We start from the raw sequence: 21,579 nt of genomic DNA on the forward strand, positions 1-21,579 counted from the left end.
GGGGGTGAGGATTTGGTGCCCTGGGACTTCCTAGAGGTGAGAGAAAGCCGAGTTTGGAAAACGTTAAGGCAACAACCAGTGTGACTTGAATGGAAAGAATCTATGAGGAGGAGTGATGTCAGCTGGAATACTGCCAGGCTAAGGAAGGCTGTGTATTCCTCCCCTACTGTGTTTCCCTCTGGCACTCAGTTAATGTCTTACTTTCCTTATCAACTGGAACATGCCCCAGTGCCCAGATTCATGTTCACATTTTCACTTTCATTTTCCTAGAACAGAAAAGGGGAAGAGGAAACTGAACAGCTGAGCTCTGTTTTGGTTTTCTCTTTGCCTTTCTACTTCTAGGAGAGTCCTGGGATGGAGGACAAGGGAGCTTCCTGAATTGAGGCAGCAGTTTGGCTATGGGACAGGCCTAGGGAAGGAAGTAGAAGGAGGCTTTCATCACTGGGAGCTCAGGGCCCCACTGACCACTGGGATTTAGTCTGTCTAGTGGAGTGTGTTTTCTGTCCAACTGAGTGTCTGCCTGGGAATCTGACCCAGGGGGAGCCCACCTGGGAGAATGGGGGATCTCAAGACTTGCTTGGATGTCAACGAACAACTGTATTCCCGACAGCTGTAAGTACAAGAGGATGAGGGAGGGGTCGCACAGGTTGGCAGGGAAGCCAATTTTCAGAAGGGGAGCTGGAGAGTGGGAGGCTGATCACGACTCTCTCCACCCCTCAAGGTACGTCCTGGGCAGAAATGCCATGAGGAGACTTCGGGGGTCTTCCATGCTGGTGTCTGGCATGAAGGGGCTGGGTGTCGAGATTGCCAAGAACCTAGTCCTGGCCGGCGTGGGCAACCTCGCCCTGCACGATCCCAGGCCGACCTGCTGGGCGGATCTCGCTTCCCAAGTAAGGAAGGCTCTGCTCCAAAGGGACCAGGAGGGAAGGGCCAGCGGCAGCTGAAGAGCACAGCTAAGGCTGGGGTCCTTCTCTTGCCACTGCTACCCCATGGCACGTTCTCCCCTCCCCCAGTTCTTCCTGTCCGAGAAGGACATAGGACGAAAAAGGGCCGAAGCATCTCTGGCCCCCCTAGCCCAACTCAACAGCGATGTGCGCATCACTACCCACGATGGACCCCTCACTGAGGCTGTGCTACGGGGATTCCAGGTATCCCCAGCCCACCTCTAAACCAGCCCTCTCAGGCCCTGCCTAGGTTCCTTCCTTAAACTCCCAGCTTATTCTTCCCCCACAGGCCATCCACGGTTCTTGGGGCTCCCCTCCTTCCGTCCCTCCTGGCCCATGGAGGGTGGGGGTTCTGGAGTGGCAGTGGGGATGGGGAGGGCATCAATCAGCATGAAGGTGGCCCAGGCTGTGTATGAAGGCCCCTTCAGCTCAGGCTGCTTGCTGAGCTCCCGAGACCCCCAGGTGGTGGTACTGACGGACTCCACACTGGAAGAACAGCTGCAGGTGGGAAGCCTTTGTCACGAGCATGGGGTGCGCTTCCTGGTGGCCAGCACTCGAGGCCTGGTGGGGTGAGTAATGTCAAAGGTCAAGTCCCCTTTTTCTTTCCTGCTCCAAACCCCAAACCTGTACGGCCCAGATAACCTTTACCCTGCATCAAATGCCAACTCCCTGCAGCTTTCCTTGATTCCACTGTGAATTATCTCCAGCTCAGGCTTCTTACCACGCCTTGTCCGCCCCTCTCTGATACACTTCCCATGATACTGTTTATGTGGCAGGGGCCTGTATCTAAATCCTGCATTTCCCCCTCCTCAGGCAGGTGCTTTGGACCAATCTTTTGAATTCCTTAGCTGCATTTAACTCCATGTGTGATGGGCCCACAACCAGGAGCCGCCTCCGTGGCCCTAGGCTCCCCTTCCTTCTTTTCCAGGCAACTTTTCTGTGACTTTGGGGAAAAATTCACCGTCTACAATCCCTGGGAGGCTGAACCCCTCGAGAACAACATCTGCCACATCCACCACATCTCCCAGGTGGGTGCTGACCAGCCTCTCTTAACCACTGTGGCCTTGGATGGGGAGTGGCCGCAGGACCCCCCGGGCAGAGGGCACTCATGGTGGCAACTTGTGTCCTGTCCCACGTAGGGCTCTCCGGGGATACTCACTGTGCTGGAAGAAGCCGGCCACAACTTCCAGCATGGGGCCTGGGTGACCTTCTCTGGCATTGAGGGCATGACCGAGCTCAATGACTGCGATCCCCAGCCCATCCGAGCTCTAGGTAAGTCATCAACTGGTGTGAGAAAGTCCGGGAGTCAGGGATGGGAATAGAGAGAGAGGAAGGCCGAGTTACCAGGCCCTGACCCAAAGGGGAGTTTATTATCCTTGGGGAGGATGCCTGCCCTCAGAGAGCAACTTGGATGCATGAATGAGATGCAGCCCCTCCCTGTAGGCCCATCTCTTTCCTGTCCTGTGGGCCTCAAGGGGCTTATACTCCCCATCACCAGGAGTTAAGGCCAGGACAATTCCAGGCTGGGCTCCTAGAGGGGGGCGGGGGATCCAAGCATCCCGCTGACTGGGGGTGGAAAACTTGGCAGACAGATGGACCTTAGAGATTGGGGACACCACAGCCTTTTCACCTTACCTGCAAAATGGAGTCGTCACAGAAGTCAGGAAGCCTCAGACTTACTCCTACGTGAGTAGTCCTTGTAAAGGAGTGAGTATCTGGGGGCTAGGGTAGGGCCTGGGGCTTCTTTCTGCGCTGCCCAGTGGGCGCCCAGGGGCCTGGCACGTATGTGTGGGGACAGGGTCAGGGACAGACCCTTCCTTTCTCACAGAAGCCAGGCAGGACCTGGGTGAACTTCAGTCTAATCACTTCATGTGAAAGAGAAGAATTGGGGGCCCAAGTGACTTAAGAACATGCAGGTAGTAAGTGGAGCCTGACCTTGAACCCAAACTTGCCCCCCAGTGCTCTGATTCCAAACCCTGGGACCTGAGCTCTTAGGCAGAGGGCTTAGCATCCTGAGTGGAGGAGGGAGCAGTGGGAGTGAGGTCTAGAGAAGGTGGGATGACCCCTGAACATCTCTAGGAAGCTTTGTCCTTGTCACTGGAACATCCCAGGATCGTGGCAGCTAGCGATCAGGAGGCTCAGCGTGCCTGCTGCTTGCATAGGGCCTTCCAAGCGCTGCACAAGTACCAGGCTCAGACGGGCCGCCTCCCCAGGCCCTGGCACCTGGTGAGTTGCCCTGGCACCCTCAGAATCTTGGTGAGAAGGGAGAACTGGGCTGGGTGGGACTTGGGGTAAGAGGATTCTTATCACCTATTCCTCCTGGGCAGGAGGATGCAAATAAGCTGGTGGTCCTGGCCCAGGGGCTAGAACCCCTGCAGGGAGATAATGGCAGGAAGCCAAATGAGCCCCTCGATGAGGCACTGGTGAGGAAGTTTGCTATGACCAGCACCGGGGACCTGAGCCCTATCAACTCGTTCCTCGGCGGGATGGCAGCCCAGGAGATGCTGAAGGTGAGAGCCCGGACCAGCGCAGGACAAGGGCCTGACAAAGGCTCGCAGTCCCAGAAAGGGCCACCAGAGGGGGGCCTAGTCCCGGACTTCCTTGCTCTTTAATGTCCTTGAGCTTCTGCCTGATAGCATTCCAGAACTTAGAGACGAATTCTAGGGCATCTTAGAGACCATTGCTAGGGCATCTTAGAGACTATTTCTAGAGAATCTTTTCTATTTCTATTTTTCTTAGAGACCATTGCTAGGGCATCTTAGAGACTATTTTTAGGGGTTTTTAGAGACCATTTCTAGATCTTAGAGGCCATTTCTAGAGGATCTTTTCTATTTCTAGTTTTCTTAGAGACCACTAAGGGATCTTAGAGACCATTTTGTCTAATTCCCACATTATACAGAAAAGGAAATTGAGATCCAGAGCACTGGAAGGGGTTTTCCCAAGCACACACAAATAGTGACAAATCTGGGATTGGGGCACATGCAGCCACATGCCCAATGCCCCTCTTATGGGTGGGGAGCAAAGTGAGATAGGCTAGGGAGTGGGGTTGTGAGCACTAGGATGGGCTCCCATTTTTATACTGCTTGTGTAAAGTCATGCATAGAATCATAGACTTAAGAGCTGGAAGGGACCTTAGAGGCCACCAAGTTGAACCCTATTATTTTACAGATATGGAAACTGAGGCACAGAGAATTTAAATGATTTTCCCAATGTCACAATAGTGTCTGAGGCAGGATTTGAACTCAGGTTTTCTTCACTTCAAGTCTGGCTTTCTTTGTACTAGGCCGCCTAGCTGCCTAGTTTTCAAAGTCCTTTCCTCATGATTATCCAGGAGAAAACTAAGGGCATTCTTAGGATCCTTCCTATGACACAGATGAGGAAAGCAAAGTTCAGAGAGGTGATGACTTGCCCATGATCACACGACTATGGCACCATGATCCATACCCAGATCTCTCTTGAGTCCAAGCCACTGCTTTTCCCCCCATTCCACCACCCTGGGAGGAGGACAGTTTCAAGGACTGGGTGCTATTAGAAAGGAAAAGGGGAAATAGAGTTGATTTTATGGAGCAATAGAAGGAAGGAATAAAGGTGGAAGGAGAAAAGGTTGAGCAGGGAGTAGCTCATAATGTGGGGTTTCCCAGGCAGCCTCAGGGAAGTTCCAGCCCCTGAACCAGTGGCTGTACTTTGATGCTCTTGAATGTCTGCCAGAAGATGGAAAGTTCTACCTGACTCCAGAGGCATGTGCCCCAGTGAGTATTCCCTGGGATTAGGGTAGGGGATGTGGAGAGTAAAACACCCTATATACACACTCATGTTAGACTTCAGAGGAGGAGAGGGCAGAACAGAAAAAATCCCAAGGAATCCCGGATCTCCTAGGGGCGGAGGGATAGGATTCACTCACAATTTAGGAAAATCATTATAATGGCCTTTATGAATCACGAAGAATTGTTTTCTATGTGTTAAGTGTATACAGTTGACATTTATATAAAACACTTCCCATACAACACCTTTGTTAGGTAAGTAGATAGTTCAGTTGTTATCCCCATTTCACAGATGAGTGAGCCTTAACAAGAGTAGTAAAGTACATGAAAGCCAGGACTGCTGGCTGCCATGTCAGTGTTCTTCCCACTACACTACAGTGCTGAGGTCTTGTTTTGGTTGTCATCCACCTCCCCCTGTCTTTTCCCCCTATACCCAATCCACATTGTCCTTCAGAGAGACTGCCGTTATGATGGACAGATTGCTGTGTTTGGAGATGATTTCCAGAAGAAGTTGGGCAAGCAGCGCTACTTCCTGGTGAGCAGGAAGGGCTCTGGGGCAGCAGGACTCCAGGCTCTCAGAGGCCAGTCCTAGAGTAGGGGGGGGGGGATCTTTTCTTTTATCCAGCCTGAGCCTTATGGGGAGTGTGTTTGTGAGTGTGAGCTCCCTATCCAGAAAGAGTTGGGAAGTAGAAATCAGGGGTCTGGGCTCCTAGACGCTAAGTCTAGCAAACTCCAGGAAGACTCTGTTATCTATCTCTAAAGTCACTGGAGGGAGAAACAGGACATAGGAAGCCTTTCAGGGTGGAGTCAAGGAAATGAGCTTTGGAGGAGGTCAGGGAACCATGGAGAGCAGAGGTGGGTAAAGAGTCAGTCACCGGACTTTAGAGGAGCAAAGGAGAGGTCATTTAGTCCAAATATTCTGAAACTATAGGTCACAACCCCATAGAGGTTGGGGGGGGTTTGAGAAATTATGATTTGTTATGAGTAAATGCTTGATTTGTATGCCTGTTTTATATACTTATATACCCAGGGTCATTGTACAAATTTCCCAGGCAAAAAGGGGTTTCAAGTAGAAAAAGTTTAAGAAGCCGTGATTTAGTCCGAGAGCCTCCTTTTATTTCAGAGAATGAATAGGTAACTTACTTATGAATGAAATAGTCAGTTGTGGAAATTAATCCCATGTTTTCTCCTGGCTAGGTGGGGGCAGGAGCCATTGGCTGTGAGCTCCTCAAGATCTTTGCAATGCTGGGGTTGGGAGCCGGAGAGGGCGGGGGTATCACAGTCACTGACATGGACACAGTGGAGCTCTCCAACCTCAACAGACAGTTCCTCTTCCGGTCACAGGATCTACAAGTGAGTTAGGGGACTCAGCTTACAAGATCCTACTTACCTGAGGGAAGGGCATTCTTTTTCTTTCTTTTCTTTTTTTTAAATATACAATAGTATTTTATTTTCCAAATACATGTAAAGATATTTTTCAGCATTCGTTTTTGTATGACTCTGTGTTCCAAATTTGTCTCTTTCCCTTCCTTACCTCCCCCATCTCCAAGACAGTAAGTAATCTGACATGTTAAATATGTGAAATTGTTTTAAACATATTTCCATATTTGTCAAGTTTGGGTGGGGAAGGGGTGGGGGGAAGGGGTAGAAGAAAGGAGGGGAAAAGTTAGAACAAAAGAGAAAAAACCATGAGCAAGAAAAAAACAAGCAAACAAACAAAAGGGAAAAATACTATGCTTTGATCCATATTCAGTCTCTATGGTTCTCCCTCTAGATGCAGATGGCATTTTCTTTTATTTATTTATTTTTCTTCTCTTTTTGTTTGTTTTTTGACAAGGCATTTGAGCTTAAGTGATTTACGCAGAGTCACACAGCTAGGAAGTGCTAAGTATCTCAGGTCAGATTTGAACTCAGGTCCTCCTAAATCCAGATCTAGTGTTCTATCCACTGTGCCATCTAGCTGCCACGATGGATGACATTTTCCATCCAAAACTATTGTAACTGCCTTGAATTCCCTTGTTGAAAAGAGCCAAGTTCAACCCAGTTGATGATCATATAGTCTTGTTGTTGCCGTGTATAATGATCTTTTGATTCTGCTTATTTCACTTAGCATTAGTTCATGTAAGTCTCTCCAGGCCTTTCTGAAATTTTCCTGATGATCATTTCTTACAGAACAATAATATCCCGTTACATTCATTTACCAGAACTTATTCAGCCATTCCCCAGTTGAATTCTCTCAATTTCCAGTTTTTTGCCACTACATAAAAGGGCTGCTACCAACATTTTTGCACATGTGGATCTTTTTCCCTTTTTTATTATCTCTTTGGGATATAGACCCAGTAGAGACCCTGCTGGATCAAAGGGTATACACACTCTGATGGGCCTTTGGGCATTGTTCCAAATTGTTCTCCAGAATGATTGAATTCATTCACAATTCCACCAACAATGTATCAGTGTCCAACTTTTCCTACTTCCTCTCCAACATTTATCATCAATTTTTCCTGTCATCTTAGCTAATCTGTGAGGTGTAAGGTGGTATCTTAGAGTTGTCTTAATTTGTATTTCTCTAAAACAGTGATTTAGAACATTTTTTAATATGATTAGAAATAGTTTTGATTTCTTCATCTGAAAATTATCTGTTCACATCCTTTGAGGAGTGACTTGTATTCATATAAATCTGAACTCAGTTCTCTAAATATTTGAGAAATTAGGCCTTTATCAGAAACACAGGCTGTAAAAATTTTTTTCTTAGCTTTCTGCTTCTAATCTTGACTGCATTGGTTTTGTTTGTGCAAAACTTTTTCAATTTAATGTAATCAAAATTATCTATTTTGCATTTCATAATGTTCTCTAATTCCTCTTTGGCCCAGAAATTCTTAAGGGAGGGTGATTCTTGAAGATCTCCACCCTGATTTCCTCAGCCCCAAAGGGGCTGTCTCTATTCCCTTTCCCTCAGACTCCTCAACTTTCCATCCCCTGGTTCCCAGCCCCAGTTTGGCCAAGAACCAGGGCTCCCTGTCCCAGTCCCTCCCAACTTTTTTCCAGAAGTCGAAATCAGAAGCAGCAGCTCTAGCTGTTAGGAGCATGAACCCGGCTCTCTCAGTGACCACACACACAAGTGAACTGGGTCCCGACACCGAGCACCTCTTTGGAGATGACTTCTTCTCCAGCCTTGATGGTGTGGCTTCTGCTGTGGACAGCTTCCAAGCCCGTACGTCTTCCTCACTGGGGACAGTATCGAACCCAGAGCCAAGGAGAGTAGGATCTTCTTTGTGTCAAGGATCCTTTAGGTCACTTAGTAAAGTCCATGGAACCTTTCTCAGAATCTCATTTTTAAATTATTGCAAGAAATGCTAACTTTATTAAAGATTAGTGAAAGCAAAGACCTTGCCGGGTAAGAGCCGTTGCTGTCCCCAGGTACATTTACATTACATCAAAGAAACTGAGGAAACAGAGTTAAGTGGTTTGCCCAGGCCAGGCTTGGATTCAGGTCTTCCTGGCTCTGGGCCCGGCACTTTATGGCCGCCCTACGGGGAGAGTACCACCCAGCAGGCCTTGGTCCCCAGTCCTGAGCCCTGGGGCCGTCTCTGCCAGCCTTCTCACTCTCCAGCTCTCTGACCCCTAGGCAACTATGTGTCCAAACGCTGCGTCCACTACCTGAAGCCGATGCTGGAGTCAGGCACTCAAGGCACCCAGGGCAGTGCCTCCATCTTTGTGCCCTTTCTGACCGAGCCATACCGCGTGATTGCGGAAGATGCCCCGGAGACCGCATACCCTCTCTGCACCCTGCGCAGCTTCCCCAGTACCATTGAGCACACGCTACAGGTAACTAAGTGAGCCCCTGGAACTCGGCAGGAGGGCAACTCTGGGAGGGGGGGGGGAGCGGGGAGACACAAAGGATGGTGCTTGGAGTCCGAGCCTCTGAGTCTGAGTCCCTGTTCTGCCCTTCGATGCCTCTGTGACTGCACATTTAACCTCCGTGGGTCTCACTTTCATCAGCTGAAATGGGGAGGGTTACACCACATGGCTTTGAGGGTCTGAGCCTCAAGGTTCCCTCCCGGAGCAGAAAGGGTGGGCAGAGCTTAAGCTGCCTCCCTCCTCCTGGCTGGGTCCAGGCACCACTTTGTTCCGTTTGTTCTCTTGGCACAGTGGGCCCGGAATGAGTTTGAAGGGCTGTTCAGATTGACAGCAGAGACCATTAACCGCTACCTACAGTAAGGCCTCAGCAAGGGAAGGTGGGGTGGGGTCTTCGGCAGCAGGGGGTGCCCCAAGCACTCACTACCACAGAGCCTTGTTCTCTGCGGGTGGGAGGTGGTCTCGGAGCCCCACAACCCTCGGGCCCAGAACAAGGGGAAGAGGGACCCGAATGCCCCCGGGGGAGCCGTGACCTGAAGAAAAGGTGGTAGGAGGCACAGCTCTGAGCCAAGGTCCCATGGGAAAGGTGCAGGAGCCCCAGGCTCTGCACTGAGCACTCCCCTTCCCAGGGAGCCAGGCTTCCTCAAGGAGACTGGGGCGCCTCAAGTCCTCGATCACCTGAAGACGGCAAGCACTTCCTTCCTCACCCCGCCTCAGTGTTGGCGGGACTGTGTGGCCTGGGCCCGGGGCCGCTGGCAACATTGCTTCCATGACAGCATTACCCACCTTCTTCAATACTTTCCCCCTGACAAGGTGGGGAGCAGGGAAGGGGGGGGCTGGGGAGGCAGAGGATGCCGGGAGGAGCCCGTAACCATGCTGGAGGAGCAGGATCCTCACCGAGACCCAACCTGTCTTTCCTCCCCAGGTGAGCGAGGAAGGAGTCCCCTTCTGGTCTGGAACAAAGCTCTGTCCCCGGCCTCTGGAGTTTGACATCGGTGGAGTAAGCAGGGGCTAGGGAGCTGGGGAAGGACTTCCCTCCAGAGTTAAGGCCACTGTCACGGGAGGGGGGCCCACCCAAAGACATGGGACACGGGGATAGAGGACAGACACAGACAAATGCCCAGGCCACGTGTTTGAATCAGCACATCCTGACCAGTGGCTCCCTGTGAAACGCTGACAAGACAAAGAAAGTAGAAAGCCGGTCCCTGCCCTCAGAGAGCCCCCATTCTAACCAGGGGAGGGACGGAGGAAACCGCTTGGTGTGCCCCACAGAGTGCAGGGAAGCCCAGGGCCTGCGGAGAGCAGGGCCCTTGGCCTGTCCATCAGGCACACGTGCACGGGGCGCACCCACCCCCATGCAGCAGTCACCTGTGACTAGGCCCCGCTCACCCAGGCTCCCGCCGTAGGATACCCACCTGGATTATGTCCTGGCAGCCGCCAACCTGTACGCCCAGACCCACAAGCTGCCGGGCTCCCAAGACCGGGACCAAGTCTGCGCGATTCTCCGGGACCTGCCCACTCCGGCCTTCCAGGGCCAGGCCCACGGCCCCGTCTTTGCCGATGACCAGGAGCTGAGCCAGGCCTCAGCGCGATGGGGTACGGCCTAGTGCTTGCTCCGCCCACCCCGGGCTCCCCAGTCTGACAGGGAAGGCCCCGCTTCCGGAGCGGGCCAGCTAGGGCGGGGAGGGAGGACCTGGGCATCCGCCTTGGCTCGACCTGCAGCCGCGGGCATCTGCCAGGCCACGGCCTCTACAAATGACCTCGGGACGGTGCCTGCTCTCGGGGGGTCACCTTCTTTCCCGGAAGAGGTCTGTGGCAAGGCCGGCCAGGGAAGGGAGCTGCCCTGGGGTGGGAGAGGATGGAGTTTTTCCAGGAACAAAGGCAGTACCAAGGTGACTCTCGTTTCAAGAAATCAAACTCTATATACTTTAGACCATAAGAAACAGCTTTCTATGATTCATTTAAAAGGAAAACACAAAAAGATTCTTTAAAAGCTAAAATCAGATAAAAGTACACATAAAAATGAAGTCATTGTACGGGAATATAACTGCTCAATCCCAGATTAAGTAACCCTTCAACTTTGTAAATTATTCTCTTTCAAAACAGTTTCCTAGGATTAGTTTGACCCATTCCTACTCTTTCTGTACTCTCTCAAGAATGTTAGCTCTTGTCCCAGAACATGCCTAAAGGAATTGAGATTAATTAGTCCATTTGTTGCTTCTGGCCCAAATTCACTGGCTTATTCTACAACTGTAAACCCACTTTCAGTCAGTCCGAAGTTCTCTCTGCTGTACGGGGAGCTGGGAGTGGGGAGGTAGGGCTTCGCCCTCATGGTAGGCTCCTAGAATTTAAAGCTCAAAGAGACCTTGTGATTGTGTTGTTGTTCAGTCATTTCAGTTAATCCAACTCTTGGTGACCCTGCTGGGGTTTTTCTTGGCAGAGGTGCTGGAGCACTTTCCACTTTCCTTCTACAGCTTTTTTTGCAGATTAGGAGAATGAGGCAGACAGGGTTAAGTGACTTGCCTAGGATCACACTGTTGGGAAGTGTCAGAAGCCAGATTTGAATTTAGGAAGATGAGTCTTCCTGAATCCAAAACCAGCAGCACTCTTATCTATTTGTATCACTTTATCTTAGACTTTATTCAATCTAACCATTTACAAAAGAAGAAAGTGAGCTAGTTTTCCTCTGAAAGGAAGAAGCTTTTAGAGCTTCCTCTGAGCTAACACTGTTAGGAAAAATAAACAATAACACTTTCACAATCCACATAGCTCCCAACAGGATTCCCATCACCTTCAAAATTAAATCAGAATGATTCAGCCTAATAGGTAATCAAGCCCAAAGTTTACAGAAGATAACTCCTCTCCTTACGTGGAAATAACTAAGGCAGGGGTCCTCAAACTTTTTAAATAGGGGGCCAGGTCACTGTCCCTCAGACTGTTGGAGGGCCGGACTATAGTAAAAACAAAAACTTTGTTTTGTGGGCCTTTAAATAAAGAAACTTCATAGCCCTGGGTGAGGGGGATAAATGTCCTCAACTGCTGCATCTGGCCCTCGGGCCATAGTTTGAGGACCCCCTGATCATTAACCCTAGGATCGAACACATCACACCTCAGTGATTATCTTAGCAAATCTCCTCATTGTACAGAAAAGGAAACTGAGGGTTACAGAGTGCAAGTGACTTGGTTAAGTACCTTGGTGGTTGGTGACAGGATCAGAAGGACTCCTTTAGATTCTTTAGAATTCTTTAGATTCCCAGTGCAGGACTTTTCTACCACATCTTGATGATAATTAAAAAAAAAAAAAAAATACACTTTCTAGAGCGATTTAACAAGGTGTACAGAAGTTCCTACACCGACTCTTAAGAGGCCAAGTTATAACATTATTATGTGGACACCAGTATTTATAGTTGGCTGAGGCAATTGGAGATAAGTCACTTGCCCAGTCACACAGCGAAGTATTAAATGTCTAAGGTCGGGGTCCTCCTGACTTCAGGTCTGGTGTTCCATCCACTGTGCCACCTAGCTGCCCCTGGACACCTGTATATACAGGTAAGGGAAAAGTGGCTCACCTATCATCACGTGGCTAGGAAACATTGTCAGGATTTGAACTTGGATCTCCTGGCTCCAAGTTCAGCCCTCCCCTCTTTTTTAAAATCTCCCATTCTCTCTCTCTCTCTCCCAAGAGCATTTGTTTGTCTTTTAAAGCATACCTCACAGCAGAAAAAGACACAGGCAGTTTTTGGACATGGCCAATATGGACATTTGTTTGGCTATGCCTGTTGTTACAGGAGTTTTGTGTTTTTCTTTTTGTTTTCCTCTAGGAAGAAGGAGATGGAAGAAGGGAGAAATAAAAAAAGAATGTTTAATAATTGGAGAAGAAACCTGTAAAAATTAGGGTTTTTTTTACAAGTGAATTCTATGAACTATTTTGGTTGTGTATCTTGATATTTATTATTGTTTCTTTTTTTAATCATCTTAAATAATATGTAATTTAATTTTTTAAAAAGTAGCTGACTAGAGAAGCTGGGTTTAGGTGCTCAGACATAGAACATTTTTTTCATTCTCTTCCCTCAATTGTAGATCCCACCCATCTCCAAGAACTATGTTCAACTCTGGAGAAATGGCGAGGAACTCCCTTGGAGCCGCAGCTATTTGAGAAGGTAAGAGACAGGCCCTCAGTGTGTATACTAAGCATCTCTGGCCTGGGGTCATTAGACCCAGCTTAGAGCTCCAGAACCCACCCATCTCCTCTGGGTTTGGATTGACTCTCCATAGGACGATGACAGTAACTTCCACGTGGATTTCATTGTGGCTGCATCCAACCTTCGAGCCAACAACTATGGAATCCCCCCAGCTGACCGAAACAAGGTTGGACACTCTCCCTTCTCTTTCTCTCTCATTCTCTGTCTCTGTCTATCTCTGTCTCTGTCTGTCTCTGTCTCTGTATGTGTCGCTCTCTCTGTTTTTCTCTCTATGTCTTTGCTTTTCTGACTCTGTCTCTCTTTCTCCCTCTTTGTCTTTGTCTCTCCTCTGTCTCTGTCTCTCTCTCCCCCCTTTCTCTCTCTCCCTTGCCCCAGTCCTTCACATCCCCTTGAGAAAGTACTCTGAGTTTGGTTTCAGAAGAACCAGTTTCTAATCCTGCTTCCACAGTCATGAGCCATGTTACCTTGGTCCAAATCTCTTCCTTCTCCGGTCTTATTGGCTCTGCTGTAAAATTGGGAGTGTTTAGAGACCAGAGGCCTTCTAATGCCCACTCAAGATTTAAGGTGTTGAGGGACAATGATTCTCTACCCCCACCGCACAGAGTCTCTCCACAGAAATGAAATGTGGAAGTTAAATTGCCCATATCCAGCCAGACTCAGAATGATCCACTTTTCACCCTATAGAGAAGAGCTGAGTGGGGAGGGCCCCTGGACACATGTATGCTCTCCATTCTCTGGAGGGGCCATCACCCCCAAAATGTCCTCCCCTGTAATACTGCTGATCCCTTCTCCGTGTCCATCCCTCCCCAGAGTAAGAAGATCGTGGGAAAGATCATCCCAGCCATAGCCACGACAACAGCCGTTGTGGCTGGGCTGGTTGGCTTGGAGCTGTATAAAGTGGTGATGGGACATCAGAGGCTGAGCTCCTACCGCCACAGCCGCCTGCAGCTAGCTACACCTCATCTCTTTCGCTGGATCCCCAAGGAGCCGTGTGTCCAAAAGGTGAAGAGTCATCCTCTGCCCTCATCCTACCAGCAACCCCTCAGCTTCTCCCTACGGTCACCATTCTTCCTTTCTCCCTTTCATTGGCTCCTCTTCTTCTCTGACCACTTCAGTTTTGGGGGGGCCCTTTCCCCTTCCTAACATCCAGGTAGTCTCCCCATCTTACCCTGTTCCTCATCTCTCCCTTTCTACATTTGTGGCTAATTGCTTCTCTGTCCTTCATCTGGTCCCCTCATCTTGACTCAGACCTTATCCCCGTCCTTCTCCCTCTCTCTATTCCTATGAGTCATTCTCTGCTGTCCCTGACCCTTTAGCCTTCACTCGCTCTTTCTTCTTCATGGATGTCTCCCACCTGGTCACTTTCCCAGTCCCTTCCGCTGTCCCTGCCTTTTACCTTGTCTCCGTTTTTCCTCTGCCTCCCTCCTCCTCCCTCCTTGTCCTTGGAGCCCCATGAATCAGCTCCTTCTCTGAGCTGACCCCTAGGAATCTTTGCCTTTGGTCCAGAGCTTCCTTCTTCAGTTCTTCCTTGATGGTAGGAAAGCAGCCCGTGTGGCTAGGAGCAGCTGAGCTGACTCCTCGCTTCATAGCTGGGTCTCTCAGCCCGCACAAGGTTCCCAGAGGCCCTGGCTCTGATCCCCAGGGGCACTGCCCTCAGCCCCTACGGCACACTTCAGGGGGCTGCTGGGCTTTTACACGGGCATTTTTTCCCAAAGGTGTGAGCACTTCCAGCAATACCAGCACAAAGGTCCAAGTGCCTTTGGGGCATAGAAAAATAATGGCTCATGCACTCACTGAGGCAGCTGGTGCTACTGGCTTGGGAATCAGAGGGTCTGGGTTCAAATCCCAGCTGTTCCTTCCCTTTATGGGCCTCAGTTTCCTCTCCTGTAAAGTGAGGAGATTTAGACTAGGTTTTTGAGGTTCCTTCCAGCTCTTAAATCCTCTAGCCTGCGGGTGACTCACAAGTTTCTTAATGTGCCTAAAGAGAGCTAACTTATACATGGCTGTTCTGGGAAGGAGTGTATCCTAACCCTGCCAATCCCTGCCTCTCTCTTTATCTCTAGATGTACACACACACACACCATCCCAATTTGGGTTTAGCTTTGTGTGTATCTTAGATAAAGTTCATCTGTCCCTTCAGCCTACCAGGGAGCCTCTCTCCTGATGACAGGCTTCTGGTGCCCTCTGTCCCTAACTAGTCCTTCGTGCCAGGGTCTCTATTCCTGCCCCCGTCTCTAACTGAGCATCTAAATACTCAGCCCCCTCCTGAACCCACCTCCCTCTAACTGCAGATCTGGTCCAACAGGCCTCTCCGGAGGATTGGGGCCCCACAGCAAGCTCCCTGAGAGTTCAGCTGTGCAAGCTTTCCCAAGTCAATCCCCCAGCTCCCCTTCCCTGGCTGACGAGGCATTCTGTTGATACACTCTGAACTTCCCCCAAACTTGAGTGCTGGGGATGAGTGTCCAAGAGTGGAGGCCAGCCCCTCTTTGCCATCTCCCCCTTTCCCTCTCAGACTCCCAATCTGATTCATTGGGCTAATATGTAAGGGAGGCTAGGAGGCTGAAAGGTGGGGGTAGGACAGAACCAGGCTGGGAGGGTGAGAAGGAGAGAAGGGGGGTTGTTTGGGAGCCAGGGGATTGGGGAAGGGGGGCCAGGCTGGGGAACAAGGGCTGAGGCTGGGGGGATGGGGGCAGCAGGCTGGGAACTGTCAGACACAGGAAGCAGCCGTCAGACCCGATGGGGTCGCAGCTTTAACTCATTAGTGTAGCCAGACATCCGGCAGTCAGCCCCCTCCCCAGCCCTCCTCCACTAGGGAGCCCTGATGAGGGGCAAACAGGGGAGCCTAAGACTTTCCCTGTGTTCAGTCAGAGCCAAGTCCCATCGAGGGGCTGAGAGTGAGATAGGCCCGGACAAGGCCCCGATTCCAGCTGTTGCGCTCTAGGGGCTAGGGAAGGCAGGGCTCAGTTGTCTCACTTCCACGGCTGGGCCCAAGGCCGATGAGTGGACAGAGTTCCGGGGCCATGGGAGCCTTCGGGCTAGCCTTGCTCCAAGGGATCCCCTCTGGGAGTGCCCATCCTCTTCCTGGGTACTCGTATGCACGTATGTCCTGGTGATGGCATTCATGCCCTTGTTTGCGTGTCTCAGTGTGTGCTTATGTGTGTGCTGGGGATGGGCAGAGGGAACCCAGTTGCTCCTGGATCTGGAAGTGATTATTAGCTCATTAGACAAAGCTAATGAAAAACAGGGTCTGAGGAAGCAGGAAGGAATGGGAAAGACAGGAAGAGGGAGCCGGAGAATGAGAGCGGGCTATAATCCTAGAAGGGCCTGTTTCCCTCCCCTCCCCCAGCCAGGGACTGAGGGCTGTCTAGTCCTGGGGTCTTCCCTCCTTCATGTCCCCTCGCTCCTGCTGGCCCATCACAGAGAGCCTTTGTACCAAGCCCAGGGCAGGGGTTAGCAGGAGCAACCTGGGGCCCCCTCCCTGCCCCCACACACAGGACCTCCTTTGTCCCTAGATCGGGTCCAGCCCCAGGCGCAGAGTTGGTCATTCTTTGGGGACACTAGCGTTTCTGATGAACCAGGGTAGGAGCCCCTGGGACAGTCACCCCTCACAGTCCCTTTCCTCTACCCCTCCCCATGTCACTGGGCTCCCCCCCACAAACCACAAGACCTCCCTTTAAATCCTTGCTCTTCTGAAGCTGGACTGTGAGATTATTCCTGTCTCTCTGGGCTTCCGTTTACTCTCTCATAAAATGAGTGTGTCGGACTCAGGTGGTCTCCAGGGCCCCCTCGCAATCTAAATTCTAGGATCTCTTTCTTGGGCTCACACAAACGTGAAATCTGAGACCCAAGGAATCTTATAGGGAACTCAGGCCAGCTTACTGACTGTCTCACCTTACAGAGAAGGAAACCAAGGCTCAGAGAGAACTAGCCCCAAGTTACACAGCCAGTGAGTGGCCAAGTGGAGCCCCCTCCCACCCGTCCTGATTCTCAGGGAGGTCACTGGCCAGCCCGCTTGCTGATCTAGGAGCGTCCTCTTCCATCAGGCAGGCTGGGGAGCTCAGGCTTAGCAGTTCTGAGCCTGAGCTGGCTGCAAGACCATGGACTTGAGGCCTGAGGCTCCTTATCTAAGGCTTGCAGCTGCTGCCCCTCCCCCTACTTCCTCAGGAAGCTCCCCTGACCCCCACCCCATCCCAAGCCTTCGTGACGGAGCGGCCCCTTTTCCTGTGGAAATGGCCCCCAGAGCCATGTCCTGTGACGGGCCCCACTGTGGGGGGGGGGGGGGGGAGGGAGGAGCAAGGAGTGCTGACCAAGCCAGCCTCTGCTCAATGACCCCTTTGCCTGGACCCTCAGCCTCCTTCTGCTTCTCTCCACCCTTCCCCCCATCCCCACCCAGAACTGCCCTTTCTCCCACCCATTTGTCCCTAGATTTCCTGGCCTTCCCTTTCTCTACTCCTTGGGGTGAGAGCGAATACATTTAGATGGTAGGATCTAAAGTGTGAAGACCTTAGATATCATTCATTTGACCCTTCTTCCTCTTATTTTGCCAAAAAAAAACAAGGCACAAATAATTAGAATATACAACTGAGAGCTACAAGGGCCTGAAGGCCATGCCGGCCTGGATAAGGAGGGAAGGCTTCCTACATGGGGAGGCTTTAGGGTTGGTCTTTAAAGAACAAATAGGAACTCATCAAGCTGATAGGGGAAGGGGGAGGGCACAGAAGGATAGGGAAGATGCCCAAGGGGTTTGGAGAGGGAGTAAAAGTCTCTTTGGGGTGGGTTATGCGAGAAGCTAAATTGGGGCACATGTGAACGACAGGGGAAACTGAATTTTATTCAAAAGGTAGTAGGGAGCCACTAAAGGTTTATGAGCAGAGGAGGGATATAACTAGATCTACAATTAATATTATTCTGGCGTCAGAAGGAAGGATGGGCTGGTGGAAGAAGATACTGGTAGCAGGTAGTCCTGTAATGTGGTTCTTGCAGTGATCTAAGGCAGTAATGTGTGAGAAAGGGAGAATTCAAAAAATGTTCAAACAAGCAGCATTTATTAAGCATCTATTGTGGGCCAGGCACTGGGTCTCAAGGCCAGTCCCTCTCCTCAAAGGCTTCACATTCACTCAGGGAAGCCAATATGTATATAAACTTAACATAATTTGTGGGGAAGGTACTAGCAGCTGCAGGGGCTGCAAAGGCTTCATGGAAAAGGTGGTACTTAAGTGGAGTTTTTAAAGGAAATTGGGCATTCTAAGAAGCAGTAGTAAGGAGGAAGTGCATTCTAGGCATGGGAAACAGCTGAGGCAAAAGCATAAAGGTAAGAGATGTTGCTGAACCGGAATCAATAAGACAGGGTGACTGATGGGAACTTAGAAGTGAGGGTGTGGAAGGTCAAAGATAACGCCAAGATGGGAGACTCGGTGAACTGTGGTGCCCCAGAGAGAAAGAGAAAAGTCAGAAAGAGCAGTGGGCGTAGGGGAAAGATGAACTTAATATGACATGTTGATTTTTGAGGCAGCAAAACTCCCAGCTCCAGTGAGGTCCAGCATGGGGAAGTGGGGGAGGAGGGGACCAAGATTATTTCCTCCTTGCTTCCATTCCTTTCCCACTTCCTGCTTTTTGCTCTTTGTTGCCAAAAAAAAAACCTCAAGATTCCCTGAGCCGGGCTCTCACTAACTAGGGAATCAAAGAAACAAGGAAGATCCTCTAGTCCAGCTCTATCCCTTCTGAAGTTGGAGGCTGGGGCCTGGCTCTTCCACCCAGTGGTTACTTTTGCACCCCAGGGGGAAGGGGTTGCGGGGTGATTCAGCTCACTGGAAGCCCGGATGTGGACCCTCTGCTGACATCCGCATCTTGGCTCACCCAACAGTATCGTGATATGAGCTGGACGAGCTGGGACAGACTGACAGTGCCCGCTCCTGCCCCTGGTCAGCCAGAGATGACTCTGAAGGGCCTGCTCACCTATCTCCAGGTGAGCCTAGCCCCAAATAGTTGTCAGATGTCATATACCTAGTCATACGGCCCTTGTCTCTCCACTAGCTCTTAGTAATGGACTTCTTTCTCTATCCCTCTCTCAGTGGAGAATTGGATGTTCCGCAGAAAACTTCCACTCCCCTTCTTGGTCAAATCCAGAACATGTCCCTCTTTAGAAGATTGGACCCCATTTCTGGAGGCTCAGACCTCCCTACCTCCAATCTGCCCTGTCCAAGTTTAGTTGCCTTCCTACCCCAAGCCCATCCCTTCAGTGCCCCTGGGCCCAGACCCTGGTGGCCCTGGCTTCTTCCTTCTCTCCCCTCCCAGGAAAGGACCCACAGAGAAGATTCCCCCGGGAAGAGTTTTCTCACACCTTTCCCCCCCCCTGCCCCACCAGTGGCCTCTACCACTCCCAGTCCCTTCCAATGTATTTCTCCACATGTATAGGGTCAGATTAGGGCTCAGCAGGGCCTGTGTCCTCTGTGATTCCCAGGAAAAGCACGGCCTTCCAGTGACCATGTTGTTACTGCTGGACTCTCCTCATTGTCTGTACTCAAGGCGCTGGCCAGAGGCTCAGCAAAACCTCCAGCTCAGGTAAGCTCCAGAATGGAGGAGAGCGAGTTCTCTCTCCTCTCCTTTCTCTTCTGCTCATCCCTCTGTTCTCCTGCATAAAACATCAGCTTCCCATCTGCTCCAGGAGGCTTTTAAATCCCAGTATCCCTTTCTCAGTCAGGAAGGTTTGAGTTCAAATCCAGCCTCAGATACATTCTAGCTGTATGATTCCAGGCAAGTCACTTTACCTCTGTCTCAGTTTGATAACAATAAAATGGGAATAACAAGAGTGAGGATCAAATGAGATAATATTTGGTAAAAAAAAAAAATGCTTAGTGTTTATGTGCTTAGCACATAGTAGACCTTATAGAAATGCTTATTACCTCCCCCCCCCCAATTTTCTCTGGGCCACAGCTAGATCCAAGCTTGGAGGTTGCTCTAAGCCCAGAGTCCCTCCCACTTGAAGGTTACCCTTTGGGAGGAGAAGGAAGGAAAGGGGATGAGATGAATGAACAGCTGTGGTGACCCAGGGAAAAGCTTACTCAGGAGCACAGCTGAAATGGGTCAGTTCTTCCAGCCTGTAAGGGGATCCTTCAAGGAGAGGCCCAAGTCTGTGTGAGTTGATTTGGGGGGGGAGGACTCTGGGAGGAGGCTGAGTCAGAGCCTGCAGAGAGGCTCTGGTCAGAATCCAGGGGATCCAGAAGTAGATGCTGGGTGCCTTAGCTTTTGGCTTCTAGGACTTTCTGGGGCCCGGCCACATCTCTTCTACCTAAGGGGAAATTAGTCCCAAGAAACTGAGGGAGGGGAAAGGGGCATAGGAAGGTTCATGTGTGGATCAGATAGCAAGAGTATGCTTGTTACAGGATTTAAAGTGGAAGCAACCTCAGGGAGCATCTGGTAGAACTCTTTCATTTTCCAGATGAGAAAATGAGGACCAGAGGTTTCTTGTCACCCCGCTACTATACAGCATAACCAGGATTTGAGAGCCAGACCTCTCATGAGAAAGCTAGAGTTACAGCAACAAACCTCCTCGGGGTCCCATCACTAGCTGACCCATCACCATGACCTTTTCTTCCCTCCCTGTCCCCACCAAAGGGGCCCCTCACACTTCCCTGGCAGTTTCCTGCAACCAAATGGAGCTGCCAAATGGAACTGTAGAAAGTGGGAGGAGGGGAGCGGAGAGGGAAGGGAGCTAGGGAAGGCCAGAGTTGCGGTCCTGCCCGTGTCTAGGGAGAAGCCAGCATCCCCCACCCCAGCTGCCCACTCCATCCTGCAGGTCCTGGATTGGGTCCTGGGGCCAGGGCCAGATCCCCACCCTCCTTGCTGCTCAGAGCCGTTCCTCCCAGAGAATGGCCGTTTCCTGCCTCTCTGCCTTCAGCTCTCTCCTAAAATAGTTTCAGATGTTTCCTGTCTTGAGCCGCTCCTGTTTCTCACCGCCCCCCTGCCCGGGCCCCCAACTCTGGCTCTCTTTCTTCTCCTCTCTGCTTCTCTGCCCAAGTTTCTGCCCTGACGCTAGATGCCCACCCGTCCTCCCCCAGGGTGACAGAATTGGTGCGTAAGGTGACCGGCCAGGAGCCGAAGCCGGGCCAAAAGAAGCTGGTGTTTGAGGTCAGCTGTGAGGACGAAGAAGAGGACACTACCTTCCCCCCGGTGCATTACAGCCTGTGCTCGGGCCCCCCAAATCATTAATAAAACCGTTGACGAAGCCTTAACTGGGTCCAGGTGATGGTGGCCAATTGGAAGCCGGGGGTAAAAAAAAAAAAAATCGCTTGAAATGTTACCAGCCAATCAGACTCTCCGATAGCTCAGGGAACGAGGCCGCTCTACTGAACCTCCCTTTTACTTTCCTCCCACTTTCCCCCCCCCCCGCCCCGTTGGAGACTCGGGGACCCTACTGCAGCATTGCCCACCCATTTTGAGCTAGAGAGAGGCGTTAGCCCTCAACCCGTTCAATCCCCAGAGAAGGAAACTGAGACCCAGGAAGGGAAGATATAACCCGACAAATTTGTAGGGAACCCACCCCTTCTGGCTGCTCCTGCACCCCGGGAACGAACCTCAAAGCCAGCTGCGATGTCTGCAGACCCAAGCGATGTCTGCAATGTGCCCTTTTTGGAGTCACGGGGTCAGGATCTGAATCTTTGCTCCCCCAGATCCTAGCTGTGGGACGCTGGGCAAACCCTGTATCCCCTCTGGGTCTTAGCTGGTACCAGGAGAGCATTGCTGGAGGCTAGAGGGGGAGGGGGCGTCCCCGTGGCGCCAGCGGGAGACCCTGCTGCGCTGCTTGCCTTGGGGGCAGGG

At 51.0% G+C, this 21,579-nt stretch overlaps 1 protein-coding gene across 2 annotated transcripts; it reads left to right on the forward strand.

The window, feature by feature from the left end:
- Nucleotides 1-257: 257 nt before the first annotated feature.
- Nucleotides 258-20,991, forward strand: UBA7 (ubiquitin like modifier activating enzyme 7). Of its 2 annotated transcripts, XM_012543486.3 has the most exons (24): nucleotides 259-612; nucleotides 722-890; nucleotides 1,014-1,148; nucleotides 1,407-1,513; nucleotides 1,873-1,972; nucleotides 2,084-2,216; nucleotides 2,533-2,630; nucleotides 3,024-3,170; nucleotides 3,272-3,454; nucleotides 4,586-4,693; nucleotides 5,160-5,240; nucleotides 5,903-6,058; nucleotides 7,751-7,916; nucleotides 8,331-8,530; nucleotides 8,855-8,919; nucleotides 9,190-9,373; nucleotides 9,486-9,560; nucleotides 9,967-10,156; nucleotides 12,641-12,720; nucleotides 12,836-12,928; nucleotides 13,573-13,764; nucleotides 18,626-18,727; nucleotides 19,223-19,323; nucleotides 20,820-20,991. In XM_012543486.3, exons 1-24 carry the CDS (start codon nucleotides 557-559, stop codon nucleotides 20,968-20,970), a joined length of 3,072 nt encoding a protein of 1,023 aa, XP_012398940.2. In that variant the 5' UTR covers nucleotides 259-556; the 3' UTR covers nucleotides 20,971-20,991. The 2 variants fall into 2 exon arrangements, with proteins under 2 accessions (XP_023353830.2, XP_012398940.2); XM_023498062.2 differs by lacking the exon at nucleotides 20,820-20,991 and having other exon boundaries at nucleotides 258-612; nucleotides 19,177-19,263.
- The last annotated feature ends 588 nt before the right edge of the window (nucleotides 20,992-21,579 follow it).

This window comes from Sarcophilus harrisii, chromosome 1 (genome assembly GCF_902635505.1).
Source record: "Sarcophilus harrisii chromosome 1, mSarHar1.11, whole genome shotgun sequence".
Lineage (NCBI taxonomy): Eukaryota > Metazoa > Chordata > Mammalia > Dasyuromorphia > Dasyuridae > Sarcophilus > Sarcophilus harrisii.

Bases quoted from the DNA above. Each gene is read 5' to 3' on its own strand.
- UBA7 (XM_012543486.3), top strand. From the start codon at position 557: ATGGGGGATCTCAAGACTTGCTTGGATGTCAACGAACAACTGTATTCC. The intron at 1,149-1,406 runs GTATCCCCAGCC...CGAGACCCCCAG, and splicing joins CTGTGCTACGGGGATTCCAG to GTGGTGGTACTGACGGACTC. The intron at 3,455-4,585 runs GTGAGAGCCCGG...GGGGTTTCCCAG, and splicing joins CAGCCCAGGAGATGCTGAAG to GCAGCCTCAGGGAAGTTCCA.